This window comes from Pseudorca crassidens, chromosome 11 (assembly GCF_039906515.1).
Source record: "Pseudorca crassidens isolate mPseCra1 chromosome 11, mPseCra1.hap1, whole genome shotgun sequence".
In the NCBI taxonomy this organism is placed as follows: Eukaryota; Metazoa; Chordata; class Mammalia; order Artiodactyla; family Delphinidae; genus Pseudorca; species Pseudorca crassidens.
The window spans coordinates 25,343,817-25,358,380 of NC_090306.1; the positions used below are offsets into that span (position 1 = coordinate 25,343,817).

Genomic DNA, 14,564 nt, shown 5'->3' on the forward strand with positions numbered 1-14,564 from the left:
AAGGCCTTTACTGAATTTGCTCTTCCCTTTCTTCCTCTCCCAGTTCATCTGGTTCACTTCTTCACAATACCTAGGTCTCTGCTCAATGCCATTCTTCAGAGACTGATCACCCTACTTATACATTCCAACACTCTCTCTAGGGCTTTACTCTCTATAGCACTTATAACCTAAAATTGTATTATTTACTTTTCTGTATCCCCCACTAGAAGGTAACGTCCATGAGAGCAGAGTCTTGTAGTAGTGCCTAAAAATAACCCGATAAATATGTTATTCACAGAAGCAAACTCTCTTAAAGGGCAATAAAAATGATACATACAGATGCATGGAAAAGGAGAGATTCCAAAGTGTGGCAACGAAAGTAAATATCTTGATTTCCCTTTTGAGGCCATGATTTATTAAAAGAAGACATCTTTCTGGATGAGTTACTGGAAAAAGATATCTACCCATTCCTACTTCCCTATGCTGCTGCTAAAGGGACTGCTGGGTTTAAAGACAATGATGAATGTGTACAGGATCCATTCTTAATATCCTTCAATAAAACTGAAAACACATTTTTCCAGAGAAACAATATTGGATATAGCAGTCAAGGAGCCAGTCACTGGTAACAGAAAGATGTTGGCTACAGAAAAATATAGTTCCAAATAAGAATGTATCCTTTGGGGCTTCCCTGGTGGCGCAGTGGTTGAGAGTCCGCCTGCCGATGCAGGGGACATGGGTTAATGCCCCGGTCCGGGAAGATCCCACATGCCGCGGAGCACCTGGGCCCGTGAGCCATGGTCGCTGAGCCTGCGCGTCCGGAGCCTGTGCTCCGCAACGGTAGAGGCCACAGCAGTGAGAGGCTCGCGTACCGAAAAAAAAAAAAAATCTAGGTGCAAAAGAATTTATCCTTTGGAACACAGGCCATTATGTTTTGAAACTGCTTACTCTTCTAAATGGCAACTGACAAATCAATCAGTACACTATAGAAACTGCCCCTATTTCCTATGCAGAGAATATTTATCGTGGGGGGACCTAGACTAAAATATTAAATGAGCTGGACCGTAATCATTTATGGTAGATTACCCACCTGTTTATTCAACAAAAAAGGAGGTTACAGTGGTGGTAAAGGATAAACATACAAAATCCGACATTAAAACCATGTTTTATTAAAAGGTTATATGACATTATACTTTGGTCTTCTACTTACAATTCAAAAAAATACTTAGAGCATATTACAATCCAAAGCATTATACTAAATATAAATGCTAAATGAGTGACATAGCAATAAGCTACTTTTAGAAGTTGCAGAGGAAATTGTGGTCTGTGATTAGTTGGGTGGATATGGGGCAGGGCAGAGTGAGGTTGGAATGGATTTGGATTGAAATACCACGAAGAAAAGGGTAGAATTGGATCCTAAATGTCTCTTGCAGTTCTGTAGGCTTTCCTACCTACCTTTTCCACTTCTATAAATTCAACTGCACTGATATACTGATGACTCAGAAACAAAGCAAGGGTAGGCTAACAGAGGCAGGGTAGTACAACATGATAGCAAAGACATAATCCCTGTCAACACTATCAGTATAACATCTGGCCTCATTGTGAAGAGAAAGAGGCTAACTCGCCTGTTCATACTGGTAGATTGCAAGTTCAGCTCTTGCTTTGTTCCTCCTAACCAATGCCTGGATTACTACTCTTCTAGCCAAGCAACATATAGTACTTTTACCCTGCAAAGCCTGGGACAGGTACTGACTTTAATTTTCCCCTATTCTGAGTGAGAATCCTTTTCTCTTTGAAGCACCAATGCATTCCCTTTGGGCTTCAGTTCAACTCAACCTTCCCTCCAGAGTCAGTGTTTTCACTCTCCCTCTTATCTCTTGGAAATCCTGGATTCACACTTACTCCACCCAGATTTCCCATTAAAATAATCCCTGTCAGAGATTCACAATGGATATTTGCACTTTAAAGTCAACTCCAACCAGGGAAAACCTAAGTGAACTCCTACAGAAACATTTACTTAGGACAGTCGTTCTCACACTTTAGGAAGCACAGAATCACCTAGCTAACTAATTAAAACATAACTGGGCCCCATCCCCAGAGTTTCTAATTCTTTAAGTCTAGAGTGAAGCCCCATAATTTGCATTTCTAACAAGTTCCCAAACGATGTTGATGTTGCTCATCCTGAGCAACACTTTGAGAACCACTAATTTAGGTATATTCTTTTACATTTTAAGGATTACTGCAACCTCAGCTGTCAATCTATCCCGGAGGTGGACCTCGTACTTTTTAGTGAGAGGTCTCTGATTCATTCTTACAGGTGAGGAGTAAAATACAAGCTAGAGTTTGGGATCATTAAATTTGTAAATGTCGGTAGTATCGCTGGAACATGGTCAAGGCTAGTTAGTAAGAATAGAGAATGGGGAATGAAAGAAAGTCTCACACATTTTACCGTTTATAAGAAGTCCCTACACTTACTACTCGGCGAGTCTTTCGCAAAGCACTAACACCATAAAAATTGCCTGTTCTTCCCAGAGCACTCTCCCGACAGCATTTCTCCAACGCTCCAACAAAACTCTGCCAATCAGTGTCTAAACGGTCCTGCCAACCCCACAGAAGCAGGCGATGGGCAGGGTTTCCCACAGCAACACCTAAAAAGAGCTGGGTGTGCAGAAAAGCTGAACTCAGATTTGAATTTTAAGTGAATTTTCCCACCAAGTCAGCGTACTTAAGGAAAAGAAATCACATCCCGAAAACACTAGCAAAGCTTGCTAAAGCTTCTTTTTGCGGACCAGGCAGGCTGAACAAACTGCACTGGGGAAGGAAAACGACATGAAAAGATGCAAAGGTGGCCAACAGGTGCGTGAGCCGTTGAGAAAAGATCCGGAGAGTGCGGCGCCACTGGACCCCGGGGCGGGGGCTGGGGCGAGGGTGGAACCGGCCGAGAGACGCGTCGGGGTCTGGGGCCCGGGGCCCGGGTGGGGGTGGAGATCAGGGGCGCCGAGAAGGGAGAGTCCGGCGAGCCGGCGGGGGGCGCCGCAGGCCTGCTCCTTACCTGGTTGAGTTCATTCTCAGCTGCAATCCGCAGCTTCGGGTCGATGGTGCCTTTCAGCGCCTGGATGATCCGGTTGAGGTCCATCTCCCCGGGCGGGGGCTCGGGGGCCCCCGGGCCAGTAGGCCAGACTGCAGCTTTAGTTTTTCTTTTGACCCTCTCAGCCTCCTCCTCCGCGACCCTTGCACTACCTCACTCCCCACCCCCCGCCACCGTCGCCACCTGCAGCCACTTGCTGCGCCACTCTGACTCCGCGCCCCCTGTCCTCCCTTTCTACCCCCAACAACTCGCTCTCCATTCACCCTTTTACGACAGCCGGTGGGAGGCGGGAGAAGTAAGAAGAGGAAGCGGCGCCTCCTTTACGGCGGCCTCTTCCCCCCGGGCGTGATGCTATGGCCGCCCCCGCTGGCGGCCACCATGCTGCTGTACGGAAAGTAGTCTCGGCTTCTTTCCCGGAGGGAAACCGGTTTCACTGGCTCCGGTAGGCGAGACAGTCTTGCTACCATACGGAAAAGAGCCTACCGCCTCTTCGGAGATCCGGAAACGAGCTAGCTAGGTCTCTTTACAGCTACATCCAAATTAAGCATATATGGATGGCGTGGCACTTTTTGTTAGTCTGAGCACTCTTTGGGCATTACAACTGAGCCTGTTTCAGGGCAGACTTGTTGGGACCTTGAGATCATCTAGCCCACAGAAGAACAAGGCTCCCTCAGTCTGTGGGAGCCATCATTCATTCATTCACTCATTCATTCACTGAACGGGTTTTTTTTTTTGTTTTTTCTTATTTATTTTTGGCTGCGTTGGGTGGGCTCTAGGCACGCGGGCTCTAGAGCTCAGGCTCATTAGTTGTGGCGCTGGGGGCTTAGTTGCTCCATGGCCTGTGGGATCCTCCCGGACCAGGGCTCGAACCTGTGTCCCCTGCATTGGCAGGCGGATTCTTAACCACTGCACCGCCAGAGAAGTCCCTCACTGAACGTTTTTTAAACATGTATTTTTGGGCCAGAGTACTACGATACTTAGGCACCACATTATAACAAAATGAATTCAATGCAGGTTACTATGAAGGAACTTACAATGTGATAGAAGAGACAAATGTAAACAGAAAAAATATACTTAGAAAGTAACTGTTCCAGATCAGAGAAACTAACTCTATGCCTGAGGGTTTCTGAAATACTTCCAGATCTTCTCAGAAAAGTAGTGAAATGCAAGAAAAGGTATACTGTCTCCACCCACTGTGGCCGTATATGGCCCCAAAATTTCAATGGCATAAAAATATTAAGGAGCTAGTTGTTCCTGAAGTTAACCCAGAAAAAGAGAGTTTAATTACATTTGTAAAGAAGATGACTGTGGGCAAAATACATCTGAAGGCGTGTGATCTTTCCTGGAGCACGTAATTAAGACAGATTGGTTCAGCTAACTGGGTTCAATCAAGAAGGCAGAAACTTTGTGGTGGAAAACTTAGCTGCCTGAAAGCTCTCCCCTCTACAGGGGCTGTAAATGGGACCACGCCCTTCAGCTGGGTGCAAAAGTGCCTAGCAATATGTATCTGGTTGCTTCCAGTTTTTCCCATTCTCTACATTTCCATCAGAGTAGTGTTTCTTAAAGGTTAATACTGTCATGTCCCTTCCTTGATGATTTCCCATCATCAACTTCAAGATAAAATACAAACTCCTTAGCACTCCAAATTTTTATGAATCATAGTGCCTTTCATCTTCACACTATTTCCTTATCCCACTCTTTTGGACCACATGAATCTAAAATGCCTTGACCTCTAAAATCTTAACTCCAAAATCCTCTTTTCAATTTAGGACCTTCTCTTCCATCTCTGTCTCCCTCAATAACTCTATAACGGTTTTCCAACTCAGTCACTTTTCAGCCCTTCCTTAGTCTATCCATTCATGACTACACATCCTTCTCTGCTAATAAACTCCCAATTTAACTTCTCAAGTCTACCCTTGACCCACTGTGCAAACCGACACCGCTACAAATGTGTTCTTTCCTTAGGCTCAACAATCCTATTCCTCTCCTTTGCTCAGCACCACCTTCAGCATCTCAGCAACTGTTCCCACCCTCAATACTCTTCTCAAACTCCCTACCTCTTTCCACAGAGCTCTGCAAAGATGAACAAAACCACTAGGCTCAAATCACTCGAACACAAATTAATCTGTTTACCCCCCTTTACTTCCTTGCCTCCAATCTGAACCCAATCTTCTCCCATTTCCTCTGGGACCTTGCTCCATAAATCTCTATTCTATATATTATTCATTAAAATAAATTTTGAGTCTTATTACACACTTATGGTTGACAATTTGTAAAACTCTTTCCTATATTTTCAACCTTTCTCTCCACTGATTCAACCTCAGTCTAAAAATATTTCCCTCAGTTAAAAAACAATTTTTTTTCAGTAATGCTCTCTAACTAACGTTCATTCTTTTCCAAGGAAGGGTCTTCATTCCTTGTCTCTACTTCCTTACTTCCTATTTGTGCTTCAGTCAGCTATTCCTAGGCTTCTGCCTTCATTTCCCCCACTGAAACTGCCAACAAAAAATGAACACGAATCCCTTAGTTGGTATCTAAGGTATATACATTTGATCTATGCAAGAGACAGTTTTAGTTATCTTAAAACCTCTCTCTGGTATCTGACACTGTAATATAGATATAGATATAGATATATAGATATATATAGTTTTGCAAGATGTTACCATTGAAGGAAATTGGATACGGGTACACAAGACCCATCTGTATTATTTCTTACAACTACATGAGAATCTACAATTATCTCAAAAAATAAACTTTAACTTACAAAATATATAATTTAAGAAAGAGATGATGTTCCCATGAAAACTTTGTATGCTTTGAAAAGACTCAGTGAAGACAAGTTACTCAAAAATAATGCTGTCAAATTAGTGATGTCTGAGACAACAGGAAAACAAACAAAAAAAACCAAGCATCTGATTCTGCTCTCAGATTTCTTTGCAAGTGTTTTAAAGTTGCTTTCCCTAAACTATATCTTTAACTTAGAAACGGCTCGTTGTTTATGAGTCCCTTTTTTTTACTACTATGCACAATGTGAGAGGATGTCTATATTTATTAACACATTCACCTTGTTTAAGGTAGAATTTGAGCGAGCTGTATTGTCTTGTTGTAGTATCATGGTTTGCATACGGCTTACCTCTCTGTGCCTGTTTCCTCATCTGCTTCCAAAAGACACTGTGAAGACTAAATGATATAAGTACATTGCCCATGGTACATGCTCAATATTAACTATTATGATTGTATTCTATTAAGGAGAGAGGAGAGACCTTATTCAACCTTTGATAAATGAGACATAGTGAGACAGTCTCACACTATGCCTGACACATAATAAGCAATTAATAAGTAGTGAATAAATGAATGAATGTGAGAGAGATAAGGGGTCTGAAACAGGATATGCACAGTAGGAATAAAGTAGGACAGATATGAGACATTTCGCAGGCTGAAGCATCAGAAATTTGTGACTGATACACAAAGTAGCAAAGGGAAGTCAAAAATGATTCTAGAGTATCAGGCTTTGATGACCTATGGGAAAACGGAAGGAGTATTATATTTTGGAGGGAAGATGAGTTTGTCTTTGGACATGTTGAACTCGAAGTGCTTATGGGTTATACAAGTGGAGATTTCCAGTGACAATCAGAAACTGACTTCTGGCTCTCACAGAAGAGCTAGGTGAGAAGGAGGAAGCTATATGGCAGGGGGTTAGAGGAAGGAGAAAGGGATGGAGTTAGAGAACTGTGAGTCATCTGTGTATATAGGTTAGTTGACACCATAGAAATGGATGACATTATCCTAGAAATATAGCACAGAGGATAACTGGCATGATTACAGCTCAAATTACAGAAAGCAATTTTCACTCCAAGCACTGCCACTGTGGCCTTTTTTGAGATTTAACATTTCAGTCATCTAAATGGAATATCACACAGTTGTCCTCCCCATCTGTTGGCAGCAGCTCAACTGCTGGTCTGTGTTAGCAGGCTTGAATCTAGTCCATACGGTAAGGACAAAATGGGAGTTAAAACCCAATGCACAGAAGTCTCTACCTGTAAGTTTAATAATGTATCTCTTAAACCATTTAAATGATCTGTAAGTGAATACAGTACGTTAATTTTGATTAAATGCCTCTACTTCAAAAGGGTCTATATTGGCAGAGCTCTACATCATAGCACCTGAAAAACAGGCAAGAGTACGTACATACATCTAATAATGTAAGGTCTTCAGTATTTTGTGAGTATAATAAAGTCAATGGTATGGTAATCTCCTTTAAACTGTCACATGTAACCAAAAGCCCTGAGTAGAATTTTCTAGAAGAATGACAGACCTCTCAGTTAAAGAAGAATTTTTTAAAAACAAAATATCAGTATATATAAGCTAAAGTAATAGGGGGTTAGGAAGTTTCTGATCAGAAGCCAGAAACTTCCATCTCCAAGAAACTAAAATGGTAGTAGTGGGCGGGAGGCATAGAAGCTAAAGAGAGTGGTATTAACTAAGACTGAAAATGAAATATGTACTTTCAAATCAGTTTTTTCCTCAAAATGTTCTGTTCCTTCATTTCCTCAGGCTTCTCACATTTCACATTGGAAAAGGAGTCATCCTGTTCAAATTCAGGACATACAAGAAATGATAACTTATGACAGCCTTAACTGGGTCCAGTTTATCCAGTTCACAGTGTTTATTCTGCTCTAGTAAAGCTGAGTAGTACATCTAAAACATCAGTGTGCAAAACAGCAATGGAAAATACGGTGAAAGCAACCACACCTGAGAACTAAGGAAGAGCAACGAGTACGGTAAGAAAGGCCGCGCTTGTATTTGGACTCAAAGCCTGGCTCAGGCACTACTGCTAGTGTCTTAGAAAGTCAATCTCCAAGAGTCCCAATTTTCTTATCCCCTAGAAAAGCATCTACCTCACCAGGACCACTGTGAAGATCAAATAAGATTACACAAATGAGAGTACTCTGTATGAAGTGAAATGCCAATATTAGTGAAAGGTGAAAGGTTTTTACGGTAACTCTTCCATGCGTTATCCCAGGCTTAATGATAATTAAAGCAGACCCTCAAGCTCTAGCCAAGGAAAGACAAAGCAGGGTAAGTACCATAGCAATCTACCATTTTATCTTTAAAATTTTTAACAAAAAGTGATATGTACATTTAAAGTTCTATAGTAATATGCAGAATGAAAAATACCTACTACAACCCCTTTTCCTTAAAGCCAACACTATCAAGTTTTGTACATACTACCAGAAAAAAAAAATAATTCAAGTAATCACATATATGTGCTTTTAGGAATTTTTACATAAATGACATTTTGCACACACTGATCTATATTCTTCTCTTCTGACTTAACCAATTTCCTACTGACAGGCATCTAGGTTGTTTCTCCAGTTCTTGCTGTTATAATTAATGCTATACACAGTATCTCTATGCATGTACCTTGGCATAATTCCAAAACTACTTGTAAATTCCTAGCAGTGGAATTTCTGGGTTAGAAAGCATATACTTTCTCTCTCCAAAAAGTACCAATTTTATTACCATCTACACTATGAGTGCCCCTTTTCCCACATGCTTGCCAAAATACGCACTTTACATATGCTTACTGTTCTTTTTTTTTGTTGTTTTTTGTTTTTTGTAAGCGCATATGAACTGTCTCTTCACTTCTGTGGCTCCTTTTTTGGGCCATCTTTTTCGATTTTCTCCCACTGTAGGCAGTATTTGTCTTTTGACATTGTTTCCCCTAACAAGTTTTAGGGGAATAAATTCTATGTGTCAAATTTATCCATCTTTTACGGCTTCTGGGTTTTGTGCCCCACTTAGAAAGCTCCTCCCTACTTCCACATTGGTGTTCTCCCCCACAAAAATCATGCTACTACAAACCCCAAGACCAACAAGCCCCACCTCTGCACTCAAAGCTTCCAATCACATTCTTAAATATCAACAGTCAACAAATAATCACAAGATTCTGAGCAAATGTAACAATACAGATATAAGACTAGGACAAACGAAGTGCAGAAATAGACTACGGAGGGAAGAAAACTTTAAGAAAACCAACTATCCTTAGACAATAGTGCAATCACAAAACAAGAATGGAATACACATGTAAGGAACATTCAGGATAACAGATGTGTACTTATAAATTTTAAACGCAGCAGAAATTTCAAACTCTGTAAAAAGGTCAGAAGACAAAATCAAGGAAATCTTCCAGAAAGTGAAACTTAGAAACAATAGAAAAGATGAGATTAAATAACTTGTCCAAGGAGGTTTAGCTTCTGAATAGTAAGATTTCCAGATATAGAACAGAAAAAAAAAAACAGAAGTGTGATAGAAATCAGAGAAATAATTCGAGAGATTTGCTCTCAGCAGATGAAATGGATAAAATGGATAAAACTGATATACTTGATGTGTCTGAACATTGATCTTTGTAGCCCCTGAGCCAGGTACAAATCAGATAACCCACCTATTTGGGTTTTATGGTAAATTAAAACCCACCTAAATTAATAATTTATTTCAACATATAAGGCCTTTGAAATAAAATGAATAAAAGAATAATGCTTAAGAAACTTACAATTAGTGAGCCTAAGGCCTCTTGATATTGATAATGGGTAACAATATTTTATCATCTGGCATTCAGAGTCTTGCACTGGTAGCAAGTGAGCTGTACCTATCAGTTTGACAACACTTGCCCAAAAGCTGAAAAATGAGGACAAAGATATCAGCCTAATCATTAAAGTGGCAATTAAGAATACCCCTGAGGGCTTCCCTGGTGGCGCAGTGGTTGGGAGTCCGCCTGCCGGTGCAGGGGACACGGGTTTGAGTCCTGGTCTGGGAGGATCCCACATGCCGCAGAGCAGCTGGGCCCGTGGGCCACAGCTCCTGAGCCTGTGCTCTAGAGCAAAAAGAGAGGCCGCGGCAGTGAGAAGCCTACGCACGGCAACGTAGACCCAATGCAACCCAATGCAACTGTCTCCGCAACTAGAGAAGGCCCGTGCACAGCGGCGGGGACCCAATGCAGCCAAAAATAAATAAATAAATAAAAAGAATACCCCTGAGATAACATTAGCATTATCTGGAAGACTTGGAGAGACAACTCAAAATTTTTTCATCAAAATAAAGTGTTTGGCGTGGGAGCAGAGTGGAATTCATATGGAAAAACTTTAACGTCTATATGCCAAAAATTATCTGGCATATAAAATACTTTATGCCTTGTAAAATACATAAAATATCATCCTAGTTATCACAAGGATCACAACAGAACATCAGTCAATAAAGGAATAAAACTTTGCAAACAGGGAAGACTGAAGTATAAAAACACAGTATGTGATGTCAAAGCACTGTAAAATTGTAGCTATTATGGAGTTTAGAAAGTTTCAATTTAAAAATGGAATGGTTGACAAGATACTTGGTATGGGAGGCAAGTGAGCAAACCTCTCAAAAATATTTCCTGCTTTAAATACCTGCATTTACTCACTAAATAACTTTAGAGGAGGTAAGAGTCAGTAGCTCACAATTCTTAAGGGAGAATTCATTTAACAAAAGACTAAAAGATTTAAAGTGAAAGGAAACTCAGAGGTGAATTTATAGAAAATCTATCTATAGAAAATAGAAAAACTTACTTTATCTCCCCTATCTCCACCTCCCGTAAGACAACTAAGAATCTATATATTCAGAGATACATAGTAATTTTATGGAATGCCTTTCCACTTCAGTCATACCTACAACAAGATCCTCTCAGTAAAATATAAGTTCCTTATACAAGGTCCCTAAATGTGCTTTACTTATCTATGGATCCCCATTACATCTCCTGCAAAGGTATCTAAAATCTGCATGTGTACATCTTTCTGTAAAGACATCTGGACTTTTACTAAAAGCTTCCAGAAGAACTGTGTCTTCAAAAGTTACATTGCTTCAGAATGAAAGATCTTGTCCATTCATTCCTTAAGTCTAAGAATAATTTTCTAGTTTATTGTCTTTACACTTAGAGAAATAGTATTTCATTTAAAATACTCTCCTAAAACATGAGTATTATCATGAAGGGATACCCTAGTTAATCAATCTCTTCCTGTTGGACACTTACCTTAAAAAATACAAAGAGTCATTCACAATATTTTTTCAATAAATGTCGATCATGTGCAGGACAAAAGACTAAGCTGAAGACCCTAATGCAGCAGAAAACAGTGGCTAAAAAAGACTGAGAAAGGCCTCATTGAACTTGATCAACAACTGTTCTTAAACATCAAGTTTTCCCCTCAAGCATCCAATCATATTTCTGCTTTCCTGCATACTTTTCATTTTGTGTTCTGGACATAAAAGCCATGAACTAATTTATTTAACTGGAATACTAATATCCCTAACTCACAAAGTACTTACCATGAATTGAAAAAGTTCTGTTAAATAGTGAATCACATTACATCCTCTTTCTTGAGAGCACTGTACTAACACTTAACACCACAGAATTAAACAAGGCTTAAGGATTTAATTGCTGAACCCACACCTAGCTCAAAAATATTAACCATAATAATTTAATGCTCTTACATCTTCCTGAGATTATTTAACAACACAGAGTGAGCGGAGGATCAAAACAAGAACTTTCTGCCTCAGCAAGTGACCTGCTTGGTTGCAGGCTAAGAATGCCCTTTCTCCAACCCTTAATAAACTCTGGAATATTCGATCAAAATGTTTATTTTGAATTACTATTCTTTAAAGTAATTGAGAAACATATTATTAAGTTCTTAGTAGTAAGAATCATAGACAAACTTAAATTGAGACGTGAGGATGTATGTCTAGAATGGATACTAACCTCTGGCATTGCCTGCTACACTGCATACGAGACAGTATATACACACAGCACCCTAAAGTTTTCCGAATGAGAAAAACACAATTACAGCATCTAACATTTATTAACTGCTTATGTGCCAGGCACTGTGTAAAGTCTTTTGGATAAATTCTTAGTTGAACTTCACAACTGCCCTGAGGCTGATCTATCATGCCCATTTTGCATTTCGGGAAATGGTCTTTAAAAAAAATCTTTGAGGTATAATAACTTGCCCAAGATCAGTTACTAAGTGGCAAAATCCGCACTCAAATACAGCATTGCCCGACCACAGACCTTTGCTTTTTGATGACTAAATATTTTACCTACTCAAATTAAGAATCCACTAGAAAGCATAAGCCTTACTGATGGCGGACCAGTAGTATTACCCATGTATCGCGTACTGTACCTTGTATTGTTATTCATATCATAGGTACTTGAAGATAGCTAACTAAAGGATAAAACACCCTACTGCAAAACAGCTTCAAGGAGAATATGTGATTTGGCCAGTGGAAAACATGAAATCTTTTGATGAATGATATGTATAATAACAGAGAAAAGTAACTCTAAAAGGAGCTGTTATATATAAAAGGCTTATTTTAAAATAATAGTATGAACCCATGAATAGATTCCCATTCAAGAGTTACCAGTGTGAACACTAAAAATTAAACATTTTACTTCTTAACTAAATGTTTAATCAAGTAAGAACACTGAAGGTGCATGTAACTTTTTTATTGAGGCACAACAAGGCATTATAACTTGCCTGAACTTGAGGCAGTTAGTTTAGTAAGCTGAACGTTAATACAGTTAAGGATTAAGTGCAAACAATATACATTCACAGCTTGACTAGCGAGGCTACATCACAATTTATAAAGTGCCAGATTAGTGCTAATTGTCATTCAGCTTGAAATTTTTCACCATGGGGAGGAAAACAAAAAAGTAAGGACCTCCTCCTTCCTCTAGGAATGAAAACATTTTCCTAAACCAATCTGTCAGAAGGGCAAGGACTACTTTTCCTTTATTCCCACTAATCAGAACACCATATCCTTTTATTGTCAATTCTGTACTGACTTTCAATCTTGGTAAAGAAGATAGCCTGAAAACGTAGAATATTTCCAACTACTTCCATAAATTGCTCCTCTGTGCAAACGTAACCATATCTGGTCTCCCTGGAACAGCTGAAGAATTGCATGATTGCTAGCAGTTTCATGGTCTGGAGCACCATCATTGGCATAGGCAGATACCAAGACCTCTTCATTCTTCATGAGGTTGACATACAGTGGCACATTCACTGCCAGCTTTAGCATGTGAAAAATGAAAACATAAGTGCCATTCACTGGGCAATTAAATCTACCAAGCTGAAGATCAAAAGTTTCTCCCAAGTTGTTCAGAAGAAGATCAAACACAATAGGTTGGTCTAAAGTTCCAGGGGCAAGATTGGAGGTTCTGGCTGCTGAGAAGGCAACTCGCATCTGCTGAGGCAGGGGATACACGTGTACTGGCAGTATGGTGGCTGCTGGGTTTGTCACTGGCACATCCACAGGGGTCATGCTACGGGAGTCTCCTTGTCCAGAGTCACCACTGTTAAAGGTTTCGTTGTCTCTTTCTGGGCTGCTCACCTGAGAAGAATCACTCCACCCTGCTGTTTTATTAGCAACAGTGAGTTTCTCATAATGAAGCAGTTAGCTTTGAACACAATATTTAACATTAGTCGGCTACTGAAATACAGATAAAAATACATTTTATAGTAAATCTTTTTTAAAAAGCAATAAAGTATAGCTACAGTATACTCTTCTAGATTTCTCTGACAATAGGCTTTTCTACTACTATTCTAAAGCCAGAAAGGACCTGGATGATGATTTTGTCCAGTAGCCTCATTTTTTTTTAATATTAAAAAAATGAGGCCCCCAAAGGTTGGATAACTTAACAGTAGTTATGGTTAGCAGAGTCTAAAACCCAGGTGTGAACACTCTTTAATTCTTTACCTTTCTCCCATAATTCTGAGTTCTTAATTCCTCAGTGATAAATCTACTCTAAGTATCTAATGGAGAAGGACTCAAGAAAACTGAGATTACATAAAAGTAGCAACTTCTGGAACTACTAGCCTACTAGACATTCAAACATATTTTGTTATGGTACTAAGCCCCATAATAAATGCTTGTTCTTTATTTCTAAGTTAATGTGGTATCATAAAATTTTAATGTTTTCAGTATTGTACAAAAACACTGCTCAGATAGAGGGCAAAGATAATGTGAATAGTGGCTACTTTCTTAAAAGGAAAAGCTTCTCTTTTCTTGTGACAAAGTTAATCTTCAGTAATTCTTGATCTTCTCAATTACACTGAACCTTTTAATAGTACCTTCACATTTTAAGAAGTATTAAAAGTATCCTGCTTTTGTTCAAGTCATTGTGTCTTAATTGTTGTTTATTCCTATCTATCAATGTACTAAGGGGCACTAGAGTATCTAGAAGTGCCCATTATTCCAAAACCACCATCCTGATATATCACCTGAAACTATATCAAGTTAGCACAGTGAATATGTATCTAAGGTTAAATTATGGTGTCAAGCAAATTTAAAACACATACACACGTAAATTGACAAATGATTTCCACAGCCTTTCTAGTAGTCTAATATCTCCCTCAGATCTTCAGTACAACATTTAAGCAAACTGAAAACCTCAAAAGGTAAATGCTAATATACT

At 39.5% G+C, this 14,564-nt stretch overlaps 2 protein-coding genes across 23 annotated transcripts in view; both read right to left on the reverse strand.

The window, feature by feature from the left end:
* Positions 1-3,343, reverse strand: part of IPO8 (importin 8) — a 70,765-nt gene extending 67,422 nt beyond the window's left edge. Inside the window, exon 1 of one of the 2 annotated variants that reach the window (XM_067696060.1) lies at positions 3,029-3,343. In XM_067696060.1, the coding sequence (XP_067552161.1) occupies positions 3,029-3,042 (14 nt within the window). In that variant the 5' untranslated portion in view covers positions 3,043-3,343. The remainder of the gene's footprint in view (positions 1-3,028) is intronic. The other variant, XM_067696059.1, reaches the window with a different exon arrangement.
* Positions 3,344-12,578: 9,235 nt separating this feature from the next.
* CAPRIN2 (caprin family member 2) overlaps positions 12,579-14,564 on the reverse strand; it is a 42,090-nt gene continuing 40,104 nt past the window's right edge. For 13 of the 21 annotated variants that reach the window (XM_067696071.1, XM_067696070.1, XM_067696068.1 and 10 more), the window contains one exon: positions 12,579-13,503. In XM_067696071.1, the coding sequence (XP_067552172.1) occupies positions 12,935-13,503 (569 nt within the window). In that variant the 3' untranslated portion in view covers positions 12,579-12,934. Of the gene's footprint in view, positions 13,580-14,564 lie in introns of all 21 variants that reach the window. The other 8 variants (XM_067696080.1, XM_067696079.1, XM_067696078.1 and 5 more) reach the window with 2 other exon arrangements.